The sequence below is a fragment of the Cinclus cinclus genome, chromosome 2 (assembly GCF_963662255.1).
Source record: "Cinclus cinclus chromosome 2, bCinCin1.1, whole genome shotgun sequence".
Lineage (NCBI taxonomy): Eukaryota > Metazoa > Chordata > Aves > Passeriformes > Cinclidae > Cinclus > Cinclus cinclus.
This window is the reverse complement of record NC_085047.1, coordinates 104,638,682-104,657,969: the sequence shown is the minus strand read 5'-3', so window position 1 is coordinate 104,657,969 and position 19,288 is coordinate 104,638,682. Positions and strand designations below refer to the sequence as shown.

Below are 19,288 nucleotides of genomic sequence, written 5' to 3'. Positions count from 1 at the left end.
TTTAAATAACATTTGCAATGACAGGGAGCAAAAATTTTCCCCAATCAACAGACGGATAACTCTCTTCCACTGCCCAATTCCATGAATGTTTTGTAAACTAGACAGGGGATCATATAACAAGGGGAAGAAATGTTAGTACAGAAAAATATATCTATTTACACTGCACCCCAGCTTAGCTTAGAATATTACCTAAATCAAGGATGACACAACCTTCTGTATGGACAACAAAGATTTATGTGGAACCTTTCTGCTGAAGGATTTTTATTTCCAGACCAACATACAAAGCACTGCATAATTGTTTTTACAACTGGATCTGGGCCATAACACATAACTTGTCAAACTTCACTGCTAAGTCCTTGTTCTTTTTAGTGGCAAGATATGGCAGAGACTCACAGTTTGTGACTTTTTTCTTTCTGCACACACACAAAAAACAGAGCTGAACAGCTTTACTCTCAACATTCAGCCTTCTGCAGGCATTGGTCAGACTCACAGGGCAAAAGCTGCCAGACTCACAAGAGAGGGGGATCCTTTGTAGCTTTGACTACAGTAGCATAGACTGGGAAAGGAAAATAAAGCCTGAAAATGGAATACAGAAGAAGAATACCAAAGATAAATGCCACAGAATCAAAGTAAGCAGTTCTGAAGATGAGGAAGTAAACACAGCAATGCATTGCTAAAGATACACTGGGAAAAGAAAAAACTATAGTGTCAGTCCTAAGATGAACACATTTTACAATCAGCTACAAATGAAAAGACAGTTTAATAGTGAATACAACTGGTAATCAAGGTGTAAGTTTATCCTGAGAACAAGTTTCAGGAAATCCTTGTAGCCTGATATGGTAAATTGCTAATCAAAAGTGAGACAGAACAAAGGCAGATTATGCATCAAGAGAGATTCTACCATTTGTGACAAAGAAAAAAGCTTCTATATGAATTAAGGCCTGTTCCCTCTCATCCTTCATATTCAAGATGATTTTCTATGAAAAAGCAAAAGTTTGAAACATAAGACTCAGATGTGCTGTAGAGGTAGGAGCTATGAAGGATCAGTACCAAGCCAGTGCAGACACAGGACTGGGTTTCACACCTCCCACAGTGCAAAGGGGTAAAAACCAGTGCAATGCACTGCCATGCCACAGTGGTACCCACTGTGGACCAAGGCAGCACCATAAAGACTTTCTGCTTGTAAGCTAAGAGGAAATTTATTTCCTCTGGGTCACACGGAACTGATTTTACCCTTAGTTTACTGTTAAATATTTTATATCCAATATAGTCATATGGACAAGAGGGAAACTTGCCAAGCTCTGCTAGGGAGATTCAGGTTGTACATCAGGAAGAATCTCTTCACTGAAAGGTTTGTCAAGGATTGAAACTGCTGGCCAGGGAAGTACTGGAGTCAGTCACCATCCCTGGATGTGGTCAGGAAACAAATGAACTTGGCACTCAGTGCTGTGGTTTAATTCACATGGAGGTGTCTGGTCAGAGGTTGGACTCGATCTTGAGAGGTCATTTCCACTCTTAACTATCCTTAGATTCCATGCTCTGCCTCACATCCTATTATCTATCTGAAAGCACTTGAAGCACGGACGTATCAGGAGGGGAGAAAAAAAAACAAGCACTTAGGAACATACTAGATGAGAATGCTCCTGAGCAGGGAAAGGTAATTTCTTAGAGAATCAAATTCTCAACAGGCTTAGAGATAAAGGATTGCATCAGAAGCAACAGGGATGAGAAGAGGCAAAATACAGTATCTGTATTAATCCACTTACTGAAAACCAGTCAAATGGAACAGCAGCTATACAATTTTTATCACAATGAGCCAATATGTAATTTAATAAAACAATTCAGAAATAGTATTTTAATATTTTTTTAAAGTCATGCTTGCTAAAACAATCTACACATTCAACACTGAAATATTTTCCCTGCCTACAAGAAACTATGGGGAATTATTTTTTTATTTGAAATATGGCCTTGATGCATCTCAGAAAGGAGTATCCCATAAGGTGTTTCCACTTAAATAGGAATATATTAAATATGTTCATACCACATGCAGGTTTGGGGATAATTTTTATATATTTTTACAGTCAATAACTTACAGCGAAATCATCTTCAAGCTTCAGTATAAGCTTGTGCACTGCCAGAAGGTGCCTCTCAAGTGCTGAGCAGTGTGGCCCACCTTTTTAATTCATTTATGATAGGAAACTAAGATTAACAGTAATTTATACACCAAAGAGAAACTTATTAGGTCATTCACCTGCTCAGTACTATAGCACTAAAGATCCTGCCCATTAACCTGTGAAAACACTGTGCTTATGCAGGCTTCTTATGCTTGTTACCAAGAATGTAATTTTCTATTCTGCAGACTAAGTGATGACAACAGAATTCATTTTCTCCTGTTCTACCTGGATAGACTTGCTAATGATAAACCATTTCCTCAATGGAAAACCTGATCTGGCAGATTGCAGTGAAGAGAAATGTAAAATCAGAGTGGTGCAAAGGGACATTTAAATACATACTGTAATTGCTTACCAAAGGCACAGCCCTTGAGGGCTCCAGACTGGGCCTGGGTGCTGTTGAGTACATGTAGTTAAACAATCTGTCTATTTTTCTCAGAGGTACACCTCCACCTTGGTCACTTATCTAAGGAATGAAAATGGAGTTTAAACACTAGGTTCTGAAAAAAACCCCACAAAACACCAAGCATTATCTAAATTACTTCAGAAATACTAAAGGAGCAGTTAGGCTGTCTGGTTTGGAGAAAGAAGGCTGGGAGTGATCTTGCCATGGTCTACAGCCTCCTGAAGAGGGGAACTGGGGAGGGAGGTGCTGATCTCATCTCCCTGCATCTAACAATGGGACATGTGGGAACAGATCAAAGTTGCAACACCAGGGGAGGTTTAGAGTGGACATCAGGAAGCAATTCTGTATGGGAAGGGTGGTGAAAGAGCAGAACAGGTTTCTAGAGAGATGGTCAACATCCCAAGTCTGTCAGTGACCAAGACACATTTGGGCAGTTCCTCTCACAAATGTGCTCTGACTACTGGTCAGCCCTGAAGTGGTCAGGCAGTTGGACAAGATGTTCCTTGTAGGGTCTTCCCTACTGCAAATATTCTGTTCTAATGAATATGAAGCAGGTGATACAATAATTAATTTTCTTTTTCAAATTGAAAGTCATACTACTCCAAACCTAGCAGGTTTGCAAGCTGTGTATTATTTTCAGGCATTTACCTTAATAGATAGATCTTCTTTCCCCAAAGTGACTAAGGTTTTGATCGATGGACAGGCTTCTTTCTTACCTTCATGCAATTCCACTGTAGCTCTCATGGAATTCTGAAGAGAAAAGAAAATACAGTTTCTGATTCTAACTTGAACATGTAAGTTTTTTGTGACTAGTTAGAACTTGAATTTATTTTGTAGCATCTACTCTATCCTACAGTTGTGTACAAGATAGAAAAGGCTGCATCTAACACAAATTCAAGTGCCATCAAGTCAATTAATTCCCCAGTAAACTTCTACATTACAACTTGTTATACATAACTTTTATTTATTTGATATAGTCAGAGAAAAGAAATCAAGACTTTTATTTTCCTCTGTGTGAAATCAAGTAAATATATCTTCAGGATGAGAACACCCTTCACCTCCATCATGCACCACACCAACAGCAATGTTCACCACAGAAAGGCAGTTTTCTCAGCCTGAGTCACATAATTTTTAAGTTACCATCTGTCAATCTGACTTCATGTTAACACAGTTCCCACTGCCAGTCCCTCCCAGTTCTTTACAGCTACAACCTACTGGCTTCAGCCTGTTTCATGACTTGTACCAAAAATATACATGTAATATATAAATTCTCATCTCTTCTGCCCCAAAACTAATGTTACAAATGGCAAAATGGGAGAAGACTTAAATGAACATAGCTGACAAATGTCAGAAATCCCAAAAAAACAGTACTTTGAAAACGTTTCTCTCTGGCCAAATACAAGTTTTCCCCTCAATTTGTGGTATTCAGCTGCACCACTTAGAGACCTCCTCTCTCCTTTCAAACCACATAACAGCTTTCACATGTTCCATTTTCACTTTTGTTCCAACTATTCAGAAAACCAAAACAAAGAATGTCATCTACACTATGCAAAGCTACTGTTTGTGTACAAAAGGGTCTGTTTTCACACTAAAGACTGATCCTAACCAGTCCTCAAGCATGCAATAAAGAAGCAAGCTCCTAAAAACTGCATTATGAATGTTCTATAACTACAAAACTAGAGTGTCATGAGTGTTCCAAGTTAATCAAAAAAGCTACAAAAGCACAGGAGAAGGGGAAACAGGATAAGTGGGAAACCAGGCAGTTTTTAAGCACACAGGGTCATAAGAGAGGGGTTTAAGTCTGGCTTTTAATTAAGTGAAGAGTGTTTGAAAACTCAAATAAGATTAAGAAAGGAAAACTGAAAAAAACATTTGAGAGCTGCAACTGAAAGGAATCTCAGTTTCAACATAATAGGGTCACAAAACTCTCCCAGATATTATCAAGTGCAACCTACCTTGAATAATTCAAATAACATATGAAACAAATGAGAAGGTACATAGACTACTTGAATAGGCTTGTTTGGAGCTTTAGCTAAAAAAAAAAGAAATAAAAATGTCAAATCATTTTTCTTCAAAACGGTATTTTCTAGCATTGCCCTTTACCAGAATAACATGAACATGTAGGCACAGACACGTGTGCAAGCATGTTTTAATTTTCCCAGTGCAAAATTAGTTCCATGAAGTAAAAACATAAATTTCAGTCACTGCTATCACCTGAATAACACATGATTATTATGATGATCTTCAAATCCATCCAGTCAGCAGACTTGTTTAGATATGAAGCTTCACTAAGTAGTGGTTAGTTTCATAAAACAGTGTATGTTAACTAAGAAAACTTTCCTACTTAAGTCGGAAACTTTCACATGTTAACATCCTATTTAAGCATAATATTTGCTGCATAAAAAGACTGCTAAACTAAAGAAAAACCCACTGTTTAAATATTCTAAAAACAACTACATATTTTCCCTTTGTTAAAACACACAAAATATTAGGATTCATTAAAAATTTCAAATATACTTCAAACAATATCACAGCTTCCATATTCCAAACCATCACTGAATTGTTTGTCCACTGCTGTCCCACTGTGGGCGTTTCAGCAGAGGGGTATGACTTGGCACAGCTCTGATTGCCAGAGTGCTCATTGATTGATTGGGCAGGAAATAATACAGCTGCATTTAATACATTCCAGGACAGTTCTGGTGCTGAACATGAAGTCATCCCTGAACATTCGAATATCTAGGGGCATTAAATTATGCAGTAACAAGACAGTCAGACTGAGAAGCAAACTGAAGGGAAGTCTCAAACTGTCTCTTCATAAATTCCAGGAAGATATAAATATGCACAAAGAACATGACTAGAGTCAACTTCATTCTTTTTGACACTGAGGGCTGGTAATAATCTCAGTCATTATTTTCAGAGACATGGTAGTAAAAACTCCTATGAAAAGGAGAAGACCAAAGCAATGCTCTGCAAGGCACCTAAATATTTTATTTTGTTAATTTTGTCAGTCCATACTCCCATTCCCTTAAACTTCGCCATAACCAAGGCAAACTGACTCACACTTGTTTGAGGCAGAGAGATAGAAAATAAGGTATTGTTGCACTGGTGAGGTAATTTGCAAAGTTGCTTTCCTCATATTGATAATAAGCTGACTTAAAGGAAACAGGCAATTCTTTATTCACCTTTTTTTTTAGCTCCAGCAACTTGCTTTCTCTACTGTTGGGTCTTTTTATTTATGCCTTCAGATGAATTTTGCATTGATTGATTCCTCTGCTGCAACACTCAGTAGTTTTATCTCTAGAATCACTCGGTTTAAAAGAGGAAAGTCGGGTCTTTTGGATTTGGTAGAGATGGGTGGCAATGCATCACTGCTGACACTATCACCTTGTGTAGAGAAGTATTTCTACACTACTCAGTAGTACTTTGAGCAACACCTATTCCATGTATCACACTCTCCCATTGAGTGTTACCTATTTCTGAGACTTTTGCAATTCTTCTGCTGAAGTTTGGAACCATCTTAGTCTTATGTTTGACTGCTGTCCAAAATCTAGGAGAGGATCTCTCAGGAAATCTTTTTAACGAAAAAAAAAAGTAAGCTCCCTTTTGTCAATAAAATAATGAACAAAAAGCAGTCAATATGATGACAAGGACTGTCTCATCAGTTTTGTGTCATCCAATTTTCATCTCTGCAATCAACTTGAAACATGTGAGAAGTTTATGATAGGACTTAAAACAGACTACCAAACAAAAACCCCAGTTTTGCCATCTTACACAGAAGGGCTCACCACTGTGTTGAGAGTGCCAGTAGAATTCATGGGTTTATAAGCATACTTTGGAATGAAACAAGTTTCAGTTGTGTTAGAAGATTAAGAAGGCAGGCATATTTCCTTTTCAGTTATGAGGAGTCTTGGTTCATTTTCTTTAAAGTGGCAGTGAATTTAGCAGATAGAACACTGCTTTCAGCATAAAGAAGTAAACATCATGATGATAAACTAATTCAGGTGCCCATGTAGACACATTAGCATAAAAGTAACTGCATAGTTCAAAATTAACAAAAACAGAAATCACAGAAATGTATTTTCTTACATACATCAGTTAAGCTGATTTCATAATTACCATTGAATTCTTCAACTTCCAGATCAGGAGCTACTGTATAGTACTGTTCACATAACATCTTAGCTGTTTCATAAGCATCTACAAAACAACAGAACAACACTGATTTATCAAAATCTTCTAGCAATGATCAGCAGTGTTCATCCTCCCAGTGAAAGACCACAAACAAAACACTCACTTTGACCACTAGTTTGCAAGCATGAAGCTGGTATCCAATCTAACTCCTTTTTCTCTGTACACTCATAGCCCAATTGTCAGGAAAGGTAAAACTCTATCTAAAGCTCTACAAAGAAAAGCACAGTATGGGAGAGAAGCTGAAATTCTTCTTTGTTCAGGGCTTGAAAACCAGAAGGATATAATTAATCTTCGGCTGACCATAAAATCTACTTGTTTTCTATTTCCCGATCACAATTTAATACTTGTTCTTTTTCATCTTCAATAAAAAAGAATGACATTGTAGCCATAAATTCAGGTTTTCCAAACACAGTACTGTTCACAATACTTAATTTTCAAGGTGTTTTGAGGGAAAAGCTGGATAAGATTCTTCATTCCCTCCCACTGAATCAAAAATTACTCCCCCTGAAAATACTTTCCATGGCCCAAATCATGTATTGTTGAAATACAGGTAGAGAGTTTAAGTTACCCTTTAAGAGTAACTTAAAGTTTAAAGTCTAAGTCACTACAGGTACCATCCAAGGTTCAATACTGGGCCCAGTATTGTTTAACTTACTCATCAGTGGCTTGGAGGAAGGGGCAGAGCCCTCCTCAGCGAGTTCACTGATGGCACAGAGCTGGCAGGAGTGGTTGAAACCCCCAGAGCTGTGCAGCCCTTCAGAAGGGCCTGGACAGGCTGGAGAGATGGGCAGAGGAATGGTCTGGAATTCAGCAAAGGCAAGTGCAGGGTCCTGCACTGGGGAAGGACAACCCCAGGCACCAGCACAGGCTGGGGCCGACCTGCTGGAAAGCAGCTCTGCAGAGAAGGGCCTGGGGGTCCTGGTGGACAAGGAGCTGTCCATGAGCCAGCAGTGCCCTGGGGGCCAGGAGGGCCCACGGGATCCTGGGGTGCATCAGGGAGAGCATTGCCAGCAGGTCAGGGAGGGGATCCTGCCCCTCCACTCAGCCCTGGAGAGATGAGTGAATCAGGAGTGCTGTGTCCAGTTCTGGGCTCCTCAGGACAAGAGAGACATGGAGATCCTGGAGGGGGTCCAGTGGAGCACTGAAATATGATTAAGGGACTGGGGCACCTCTCTGGTGAGGAGAGACTGAGGGAGTTGAGCCTGTTCAGCCCCAAGAAGAGAAAGCTGAGCAGTGACCTCATCAATGCCCAAGAATATCAGGAGGAGGTGCCAAGAGGATGGAGCCTTTTGGAGGCTCCTTTCTGTGATGTGAGCAATAGGACCAGAGACAGAAACTGATGCACAGGAAGTTCCACCTGAACACGAGGAAGAATTTCTTCCCTGTGCAGAGAATGAGCACTGTTACAGACCGCCCATAGAGGGTGTGGAATCTCCTTCAATGGAGATGTTCAAGAACACTCTGGAGACAATCCTGTGCCATGTGCTCTGGGATAGCCCTGCTTGAAAAGGGAGGGAGGTTGGACCACATGGTTTGCTGCGCTCCCTTCCAACCTAACCCATTCTGCAAGTCTGTATTTGAAAGATTTCTTACTGGTTTCCCAGCAAATCTGGGTCAAGCAGACTGAGTGCAGTCTAACAGTATCTTCCTCTAAAAACCAACTCTTTGGCAGAGTCCTAACACTCTGGAAGACACTGTGAATCTCAAAGCATCCTTCATGGTCTGGATGGAGATTAAGTAGCAATAACACTGAGGGATCTATTGGTAAACCTAAAACCCTGGCTCCAGGAAAAAACCTGAATTTGCTGTCAGCTCAAAAGCCTTATTGCAGGACAGTCAGCAAGAGAGAGACAGCCAGCTCAGGCAGCACAGACACAACACTTGGTGTAGCTGCTTGAAGCAAGAAGTGGCTGTTTAAATCATTTCTTCATTGTCTGAGGGGCATACAGGGCTTATAGCTGCCGCACACAGTACCAAAATCAACATTTTTAACTGATAAACTCCTCGGAATGCTGCCTGTGAACCAGGCATTTGGGAGCTAGCACAGCATATAGAATATAAATTAACCCTTCCATCACTTCTATAAGGAAAAGGCCTCAGTCAGCTTGACTCATTGACAGGACTATACAGTCCCTGCCTTTAAGGACATTTCATTTATTTGAAAGGCAACACTGCACACTGTTTGCTATGCCCTTGTTTGGTCAGTGTTGTGTATGATCTATTTTAGCTACTTGCTCGAAAGCTGGACTTAGCACCCTCTGACACTATGTAGTCCCCTGTCCAAGGCAGCAACTGAATCTGATGATCAAAATTGTTTCAAATATTGCTATTAGAAGGCAAAGGTAAATAAACAACATAGCTGTAACATATAAAATGCTGAGATCAAAGTGGAGTGAGGTCAATCAAAATTAAAAAAAAAGCTGCTGAAAAAGGCCACCTTAGGAGCCAAGAAAAGCTAGGAAAAAAAGCTGTAAGAGAGCTGTAAAAAGCTTTACAAAGTGAGCTATCATACAGGTCAGACTTTGAGATAAGAGAGGTTTCCCTCTCACTTCACCAAAGGCTGAGAGAAAGAGAAGGGGGGAAACACATTCTTCCCACCATTTGCAGCTGCACAAACAGCAGTGAAGGACAGAGCCTGGAATTCTCTTCTTCAGCAAGACCTGCATTTGCAAATCGAATACACCCAGACTGTGAACCTTTGATGGAGAAGTTCTTGAAGCAGCCAGCATTGGCTCCTGCCTCCTTGCTAACATTCTGAAAGCATGTAAATCTCCACAACACAGAGCAAACAGGACTTCCAGTGTGACTGCACCAGATCAGTCAGGTACAACCATCACTTGTCTTCTGCAGGAGACAGAACAAGCTGTGGTATGATCAGATGACAGAGCAAAGTGGAGTTTCACTGGGATATCTGTACACCTGAGGACATTTTACTGAAAGGCCTAGCTAAACTATTTTAGCAAAAGCTAAAAATGGAAATTTCACATACTCTCTGTTTTCTGTAATACCAGCATGTGATACAAAAGCAGGACATGAGAAGCTGTTTCTAAGTATTTCAGAAAGAAAATATCAAAAGTTTAACAAAACATTTAGACACTTCATCTGATATTTAAAACTACAGACTAAAGCTATTAAAAAAAAAAAATCAAACTGCTTTCTTAGTTCTGTTAACAGACCAAAAATTTCTCTCTTCTCAACACTGAAGACATTAGAAAGTCTCAGTAAGCCCAGGGCTTTATTGTGAGCAGAATTTTCATTTAATAAAACAAGAAAAGAAACTAATTTAAATCATTTTCAGTTTTTTGTATCTCAGTAAAATCCTTCTGAATATTTTAAGTTGGGGGATTTCAGTTACAAAAATATTAACTTCATCTTACCTTTAACCACCTCTGCCACATCACAATTAGGATCAATACTTCCAATATGTTTGGGATGAGCAGGATTAATATCTCCACCAAACAGAAGTGCTAAAATAAAAAAAAAAATATATAGTAAATTATTTATTAGCCTTGAGACAGGCCAGAAAGTTTGAATCTGATGGTATCTGAGATTTACTGGATACTGCATCATTTTGTAAAAAGATACTCCAGAAAATTGCCAGAATCCTTGTTTAAGAAGACTACTTGTCTAACTGCTCATATTCCCTTCCTTTTTTTTTTAATTTCAGTTTTTACAGTTAAGACTACTTAAAACAGAATTTGTGATGTGGGAGGATTAAGGTGAAAACCTAAACTTCAAAGCAGATTATAAAAAATTAGGTAAAATTAAAATATAAAGCACTTCATACTGTTATGTCAGAACAGAAGCATTCACAACAATGAAAACATTACAGTATAAAGGACTGTGGAACTGTAAGGAATCATTAAAAGCCTTTTACACTCACCTAAGCTGCAATTTCACAAGCTGGCACAGAGGTCTCACTCACTCACTCAACTTTCTCCCCAGATCTCAGCAGTATGATCCACACTCACTTCTTTGTACAAGGGTCTGGTACTCACCAGACCCTTCACCAAGAGTTTAAAGAAAACTCTCAGAGAAGTAGAAAGGTTTTGTACTTTATTTCAGGAGTGATTTTCTGCCATTTTAGCATGATAGTGAGCTCTGACATGAAGCAGGTGCAGCATGAGGTGAGCAGAAGTCTAGATCTGAAAGCTTTTTCTACCCTGGGCACAGCAAACTCACACACTGGGCACTGTGTCCTGCAGAACAGTGCTGTAGGAAATAGTCTGCCAGGAATGAAGAAACAGAAATGCAAACTAGATAAAAACTTGGGTTTGCATTCTGCTTTCCAATTATCCTTTTCTTCAGTGCTTCAAGATTAATATTTGCCATCACAGACAGACCACTAACACTGCTAACACACAGACATTATACAAGGTTAACTAAACTTTAAGCATCTACAAGCAGTTTTAAGCTCCAATCAGTTAAAGAGGAGGATCCATAGGAAAAGCTAGTTCAGTTCAATGAATGAAGTTTAGTATTTTAGAATAAGCGCAAATTATGCAAGTACTCAGCCCAAGAACTCTATTAGGACCATCTATTTGTACCCTCTTGCTAGAACTCTTCAATGAAAGTCTTTTAACTTGGTTTTATGTTTGTCACCTCTCTGCCCAGGTGCAAGTAAAGCAAAAGCTGTACATTCATCTCATTATGTATGCTTTGCCACATTCAAGTTATCTGTACACACACAGGAAGGCATTTGTTAATCACATGAAAGGAGACTGGAAAGACACACAACTTGTAGTAAAACACCTCATACTCCAGCATCCACATCACGTGTAGCGTGCAACAGTTTCTAAGAGCTCAGAAAAGCAGAATACTGGGCAGAGAACAAAGCTCTAGAGCTAAAAGGAATAAGACACACTAAAACAGATCAGAAGACTGTCCTTAACTTTACACAGATCACTTTCTGCATGGTTGCACATACTGGTTAATAGGAGCTGTGCAAGTAACTCCCTTCACTCTGTAATATGAATACAAAAAAATCAGTCTATTAGTAACAACAAATGAAACAGAACCTAATGACAAAGGATGACTAATTCCAGCATTTATCTATAAACAGGAAATAGGTAGTAAGGGAAGACAAGAGATAAAATTTAAAATTTCAGATAGAAATACTCAACCTCTTTAGAAGGCAATAAAGTCTAGATAACTTGCTGGGAAAACCAATAGATATAGTACATAACCTATTCAAAATTTACAGCATTTTTACATTTCATTATGAAATTAATATGAGCTCTACAAACTATGTTGAAAGCTTTGTGAGCAGGAAGATAAAACTACCCTACTACTAGCTAAAAATACTTCATGTATCACTTCACAAGCCATCTCAACCAACAACTAAAAAGCAACAGCCACACTAAACAAAGACTGACAATTCAAAAAGAAAGCACACTGGTGTTTTGGATTCATTTCTGATCATTGCAAAGTATCAAATTAACTAGTTGCCAGTATATCTTTTGCCATAATTAGCAGAGAATAGGCATGAGAAGGGAAAAAAAATACAAAAGAAAGCTTCATCTTCAGATTTACAAGCAATAATTGAGTTTTCAAGGAAGAGAAAAGCAATTACTTACTGTGTTGGTTAATAAGCATACGGAAAGAGATGCGGTTGGTGTAGAACCTATCTAGAAAATACTGGATGTTACTGCTAACAAATGGATCAAAGCCATATTTTTCCTTGTATTCAATCACCCCTTGCGCCATGGTTGGAACCACGTCATTGTGTCTGTTCCTGACTTTAATTAAAACATCTAAAAAGCTGGAGGAAACAAAATTAGAAACAGACTGTTAGAAATAAAATTAAACTCAACAACAGCATAACCATGTTACCTGTTTACTATGCCTTCCAGTCAATAAAAAATATCAGAGGGAAAATACAAAAACACAGTACCTAAACAAGTCTATTTAAAGAGAAGTATTTGATCGACCTGTCACTCACAAGACCTGTGAAGAATTTAGAGCCCTAAATTAAGTTATTCCTACCCGAAATATTCCTTGAAATTAAATCAATCTCTCTTCAACACTGATGGACAGTAAAAGATTCTCTTTCACTGCAATCAATCATATGCACTACCATAACTGTCATCCCCTGCAACTTCTAACAGCAGCTGGGAGACTGAATAGGAAACTCAGGAAAAACAACGTGACCACTCTTTACCATTTCCTTAGAAAAAATTTGTGGTTTCTTCCCAACATCTCAACCCATGCAGTGAACTTGGAATGCATTTCCTTCAACTGTCCTCTCTTGAGCTACGTTAGAATCTCAGGACAGGTTAATTGTGTGACTCCAGTTTCCTCTGACACCACTGGATGGCAGAGTGAATACAACGGAGCTCTCCTCCAAACCTCGGCAACTTTAGGATAACACTCCCTTTGCTTCTAACAAGCATTTCCCTTGAAACAGCTTGGAGAATTTCTGTTTCTCCTGCCAAGGCAGCTCAACACCTATGATCTTCAATGTGCTCATCATTTTTTCCCCAGTATGCAAACCCCTACATACTGGAAATACCAATTATTAGTAGCTTTCTAAAGTGGAAACATGGAAAAGTCAGTACTACTCAACTCTGCTACATTCTCCAATATTAAATGAATGTTAACACCACAATGTTTATATAATGCTGTTACAGAAAGTACAAATGGTGAATTGCAGCTTTCCAAAGAAAGCAGAGCTGGAAGACTTTTCCAGCTATGTCTGTATCTGCAACTCTACATACAGACCTTTTTCCAAAACACACCAACAGAACAGTCTTTGTAGATTTATAATGAATACTGAAAAGAAATGTATTAATTATTTTTATCAAAAGTAGAATATACACCAGCTAACCAAAGAATCACAGAAATCATTAAAAGGTCATCTAGTCCAATCCCCCTGCAAATGAGCAAGGGAAAGAACAAAGACCACAAAAAAGTACAAAAGACCAGCCACTGGTCACCACATCTAAACATCAGATGTTTTCTTCCTTTTCAGCACCACTTAGTAAAGACAGTAATTTTTTTTGTACCATTCTTAACAAGTGATACACTTTTAAAATAAGTTTTCCCACGCTACACTGCCAGCTGCAAAGGAATGTAGGATTCATTTTTACTATTTTTTTCCTGATCCTAAGACTAGCTGTCTGTTTTTGCCTGTGTGTTAACAAACAGTTCAGCAGTCTTTCAACACTACTCCGTTGCACAGAAAAGGGGAAGTTTTAACTGCCTAATTCCCCATTCTAAATACTATCACAGTGCAAAATGACTAATCTCTTACCAGTCTTGCTGACTGGGCAAATTGGAGCATTTAATGCTAAAAAGGTTTACAGACTTTTAGTGTTTATTGAGTCTTGACTCTGTGATCTGTTACCTCTGAGAGGTTATGTTAGAAACTGGTACTGGTGCCTGGCTGTACTTGTGCTGCTTCTCTGTTTCTGAGCAACAAGACCCTAGCAAAGAGCAGAGCTGGAAGCAACGTTTACAGAACTGACAACACTCTCTCCTGTTGTTTGCTCTGCTATTTGTTTTTAAATACCTCCACTATCCACAATATATACCTGATGCCAAGAGGGCAAATTGTTCACTGATATCCCACTACCAAAGTGCTTAAATGCACAGAGCATGCCAATGGGCAAAAGGCTTAGGTTTATCTGCTGCAGACCAGCAAAATCATAGCTGAAGTTGAGTAAGCATATAACTAAATATATAATAAAGGAATGCCTCATAATTGCACTGATATGAAAACCCACTTGTTCCATCTTCCAAGATAACTGAGCTCACTCATGTGTTTCCATCAAGCAGATGCTTTTAAAGGAGCAAACACAAGAAGAATATATGCACATTTCAAAGTAGCAGAGCACAACCAGAACACATCTCAATCTTAACACTCATTCCTTACAGCCCTTCTACCTGCTACACCCCTGAAAACCACAAAGCTTTTACTGTACTCAAACTGTGGGAGACCATATCAAGGAATTTTAAAACTGTTTCTGGGATTAACTGGGGTTAATCCAGAACAGTTCTGAAAATTTTGTTTACCAATTTTTTTTTTTTGTCCACAATACTGTGTATCTTCAAAACCACAAGGAATAAATAATGCAATTGGTTTAACAAATTGGAAATTATTAATAAGAAGCTACTTTGGTTAAGTGAGCTTCAGTGATTTCTGTATTAACAGAAGAATACTTAAGGCATTACCACAAATGTTACATAAATGAAGGCTAAAGAATTATGCAAATACAAGAAATAACTTGTGTTGTGACATTCATTAACTTCCTAATAACTGGTATATATTATTCCATTTTGATCTATCATTACACTGCAAGAAAACAAGCATAAGGAAGTCAGTATAAAGACAAAGGGAATTTTCTTAGTGTCTCTTATGGACAGTATTACCCAAAAGATGGAAAACACTAATGTAATGAGTAGAATAAAAACCCTTTTAAACACAACAAATGCAACGGTTTAGGGTTTTTGTGAATGGCTGCTCTTTTTTGAATCAATGGTAGCTGGCAGCTGAGTATCACCAGAGGTAAAAGTTCACACTCAGAAAAATTTCTGTACTAGAAAGTGTATCTACTTCCAAAGTTCAAAACTAATTACAGTTGCATTTCACATTAGGTAAAAGTAACAAAATGGCACCTTCTTAATCAGATGTACTCCAATATTTACTTTGCTCAAAGTGCTTACAGAACCACTGTTTTAATTGCAATACTGCAGAAAGGAAGGCTCCTTGTTTACCAAGTTCCTTGTGCGTGTTATCTCAGACATGCTGGCAGCTGATGGCCTCAGTGGCTCCCAGCTCCAGGACACTCCCCTGCACACCCTTGAGAGGGCCACAAGTGACAAATCAGCCAAGAAACTCAGGGGTGTAGAGGCTGCACTAAGTGTCCTTTGAGAGCATATGTGAACAGCATGCTTTACAAGCCCTTCAATTTTTGAAACACAGCTTCAACCTCTGTGAGTTTATTGGAGAGCGACATCTTGGGAAATTTCCAACACTTCTGCCGACTTGCACCCTTCACCAAGCATGGACACCTTATCTCAGGGCTCCTCTTATCACACTGTTTGGCAGAACTGCAGAAAAACTTCCACCTGATGCCTCTACAGCTCAAAAAAAATATTTGTGTTACCAAAAAGGTAACCTACTATTTGACAAATGTCCATACTACTGACAGTGGCTGTAATGTGGCAATGCTGCAGTGAGACTACCTAAGATCTGCTAACCAGAAAGAAGGCAACAGAGAAATTGAAACACTTCTGGAACCCTTCATTAGAACAATGCCCTCCATCTGCCCTCCAATTCATATACTAGGAGCAGACAGAAGCTGGGCTACTCTGAAAACACCAGCTTCAGTTCAGTCTCTGCACCTACTCCTATAACCACTCACCCTCTCCATTGCAGGGGCACTGCTGCTTTTGCTGGCCACACACTGTAACATTTTATGAACCACAGAGCTGAAAGTGGGCTACTTTTCCACAACAGCCATTTCCCAATTCACAGAGTGGTCTCACACAGCTGTGCCTGCACATGGATGACATCTGTAATACTGTAATACTAATACAGAAAATGTTTCCTCAGAGAGGGAGCCCAAACTCTGAGAATAACAGAGCAGGCTCACCAAACAAGCAGCGATAAAACCACAAATAGTTGGGGGACAGTTTTCTGTTCAACTGATATAAGCATTGCTCCATTTTAGAAAACAGTAATTGAAGAACTACTGCCAACACTGATAGAGCACATCTGTGGATATCCAACCTCCTTGAAATATCAGTTTAGCTCCCCTTCTCTCCTCTGCTACTGTTACCCTGATTAGCCAGAACAGAAACTGAATTCCACCTCAGCTGACAGAAAAGTCCAACAAGGCACTCTTTAATTTCCAAAAATCAATTGTCATTCTTCATGTTTTTTGAGTGTCTGAGGTGGACACCATGTTCAGCTCCAAACAGAAGGTGGTGGGATGGTACTGGAACAAAGGCACTTCCACCCAGGCAACACTCACATCTTGTGACACGAATTATGGAAGAAGAGGTGGGGGCCATCATGAAACACCTAAACCACCCGATATCCCACAGGCCTCAGACAAGGATGGGCATTTGATGGCCAAAGGATGGAAGTCTGGGTCTTCTGCACTACGAGCCAAGTACCTTGTAACATTAACATGTACAATGTGCTGTTCTACAGCATGTTCCACACAGGAATCGGACAGTGTAAAGGAGCCAAGAGATGAAGCTGCTCCAACCCCTCATTATAGGCTGCTATAATGGCAAGGTACCCCACAGATACTGCAGATATACTCCACAGATACTGCCTGCATGAAAAAGGCTTTGGTCCAAAGGACCAGGCATACTTTATAATCTTCTAGGTCTTTCTTTAAGCAAACTAATCTGGCTGAAGAACTATTCCTATTTATGCATCCCTGAAGACACAAAGTCCCACATAAATGACTCAAATTCCATATGTGATGATACGTGCAATCAGAAAAGAACAGAAAACTTTAATGAAAACTTAAATGGACTCAGAAATGTGGGGGTTTCCCCACTGAGGAGCAGTTCATTTAACTACCAGCATTCCTGACACTTTCTCACCATATTGATATGCTTCTGACCACAAGACATAGAAGTAGGATAGGGCTCAATAGCAGCAATATGGATTATTGACATAGGAGTTGAGAAATTTGTTAGATTTATTTGTGGGTTATTATAAGATAAATATGGACATAATTCAGAGTATTTTTGAAAGACAGTTTGTAAAGAATATTAAAAATAATTCTAATTACAGGCCAATATACAATTAAATGGCATAACCTTCAGTAAGTTAGGAATAGATGACATCCCAGAACAGGAAAGTAAATCTGACTTTCTAATCTTAGATAGCCTATACAATACTGCCAAAAAGAAAAAATCTGCTCTTTAATCAGATAATACACTTTTAATCTCTTTTCACAGGTCAGATGTAGTCTAGAAGACAACTCATCCTATCAAAGACCCTAGCTGAACTTCACCTCAATAGGTAGCAATAAATCTCATTCATCCTTATTATATGACTTAATTACACAGAATACAATAATTGCAAGATTTCAAAGCTTTTAAGAAAGTTATCCTGAATGATACTGATATTTGGTTCATTATGAAATATTTGTTCTGCCATACTCATATAGAGCATCGCAAACAATATTTGCAGTTGCCATGAAACAATATCAAGAATGCCATATCCATATGGCAGAAGCAGGTAATTCATATGTAATTAGGTAATTATAAGACTCTAAAAATAGATCACCAAGAGAACTACTCATTAGCCTTTATAAATATACGTATTTATTATACCGTGATCTACCTTGAACCTCTGAAGTTCATAAAGAGCTGAAATTCAGTTACCTAAATGCAGAACACCAAAGATGGTTTCAGAAGCTACATAACGACCTTGCTTCAACCCCCACATCCAGAACATTATAGGCTTAAGAAGACCTGTGTTACATTTGCCAAGCTCACTCAGGTGTTTCAGACAGCTCATGACATCTCAAAGGGCAACAGACGCCTAAGTTTTGGTAACTTAATCCCAATAAAGGAAAGCCTGCTGATAAACTAGTCACAAACAGAAATTCCTGTGTCATCAGCAAACAGAAATAAATAGTAAATACAGAATCACAAAATGCTACAGCTAGCAGTGGCTGAAAAATTGATTTGATTTCCTCTACAGAATAAGCATGCCTACAATGCCACTAAAAACAATCTAATCTATTTACAAAAGCTTTTAAAATGGGATGCTCTGTAGCCTTTGGTCTGTTCTCATAAATATTACAATCTTTACTTTTTGCCCTGCACATATTCTCTATTTTAATAAAAACCAGACATTTTTTAATTCTCCAGTTCTTCAGTTAGAGCAACCAATTATCCTTTCTTACAGTGACCATATTTTTCTGGCACATGCAGACTTCCAGAGTCTCCAGTATTTTTTTTTTGCCAGTCTGAACAAATGCCTTCAGCATTATCCAGAGGTGGAACTATCCAAGTCCCTAAATCTTGTTCCTTACACATCAGTACTGTCCATGAGTGTTTTAATTTCTCAAAAGGTAGCACCCAGAACTGCAGGCAGCATTCCAGCACAGTAGTCACACTGAGTAAATGGTTACTTTCCCTTGTTCAGTAGCACTACAATTCAGTCAGTCTGTAATCCGTAAGGCTCCTTCTACAGCTCTGCCATGCAGGTAACTTCCTACTCCTGCACCTGAGCTCTTCCTCCATGTATATTGGTTGAAACACAAAAGCTAAAGTGTCAAAATCTCAGATAACATGCCCACAACCAAAAGAGCACAACATTGAAATGCAGCACCTCCTAAAGCCCTTCTTTAACCTCATGTAACACGACAGTTAATGTATCTGTAATTTGCTGAAGGCAAAACACCATTTTTGCACAGCACAGGCCACATGGTACACAAATAGCAAGATGTTTTATGAAACTCTCTATAAAGCACTGCTTGATCATGCAGGATTTCAGAGCTTAAACAGAAATCCAGAAGACAAACTACCCTAAGAAAGCAATTAATGG

At 38.8% G+C, this 19,288-nt stretch overlaps 1 protein-coding gene across 3 annotated transcripts in view; it reads right to left on the bottom strand.

The window, feature by feature from the left end:
- The window catches only part of PDK3 (pyruvate dehydrogenase kinase 3), a 54,292-nt gene that overhangs the window by 8,825 nt on the left and 26,179 nt on the right, over positions 1-19,288 (bottom strand). Inside the window, exons 4-9 of one of the 3 annotated variants that reach the window (XM_062488093.1) lie at positions 12,342-12,526; positions 10,143-10,232; positions 6,694-6,771; positions 4,533-4,609; positions 3,226-3,327; positions 2,527-2,637 (exon numbers count right to left, since the gene is read on the bottom strand). In XM_062488093.1, the coding sequence (XP_062344077.1) occupies positions 2,527-2,637; positions 3,226-3,327; positions 4,533-4,609; positions 6,694-6,771; positions 10,143-10,232; positions 12,342-12,526 (643 nt within the window). The remainder of the gene's footprint in view (positions 1-2,526; positions 2,638-3,225; positions 3,328-4,532; positions 4,610-6,693; positions 6,772-10,142; positions 10,233-12,341; positions 12,527-19,288) is intronic. The other 2 variants (XM_062488095.1, XM_062488094.1) reach the window with 2 other exon arrangements.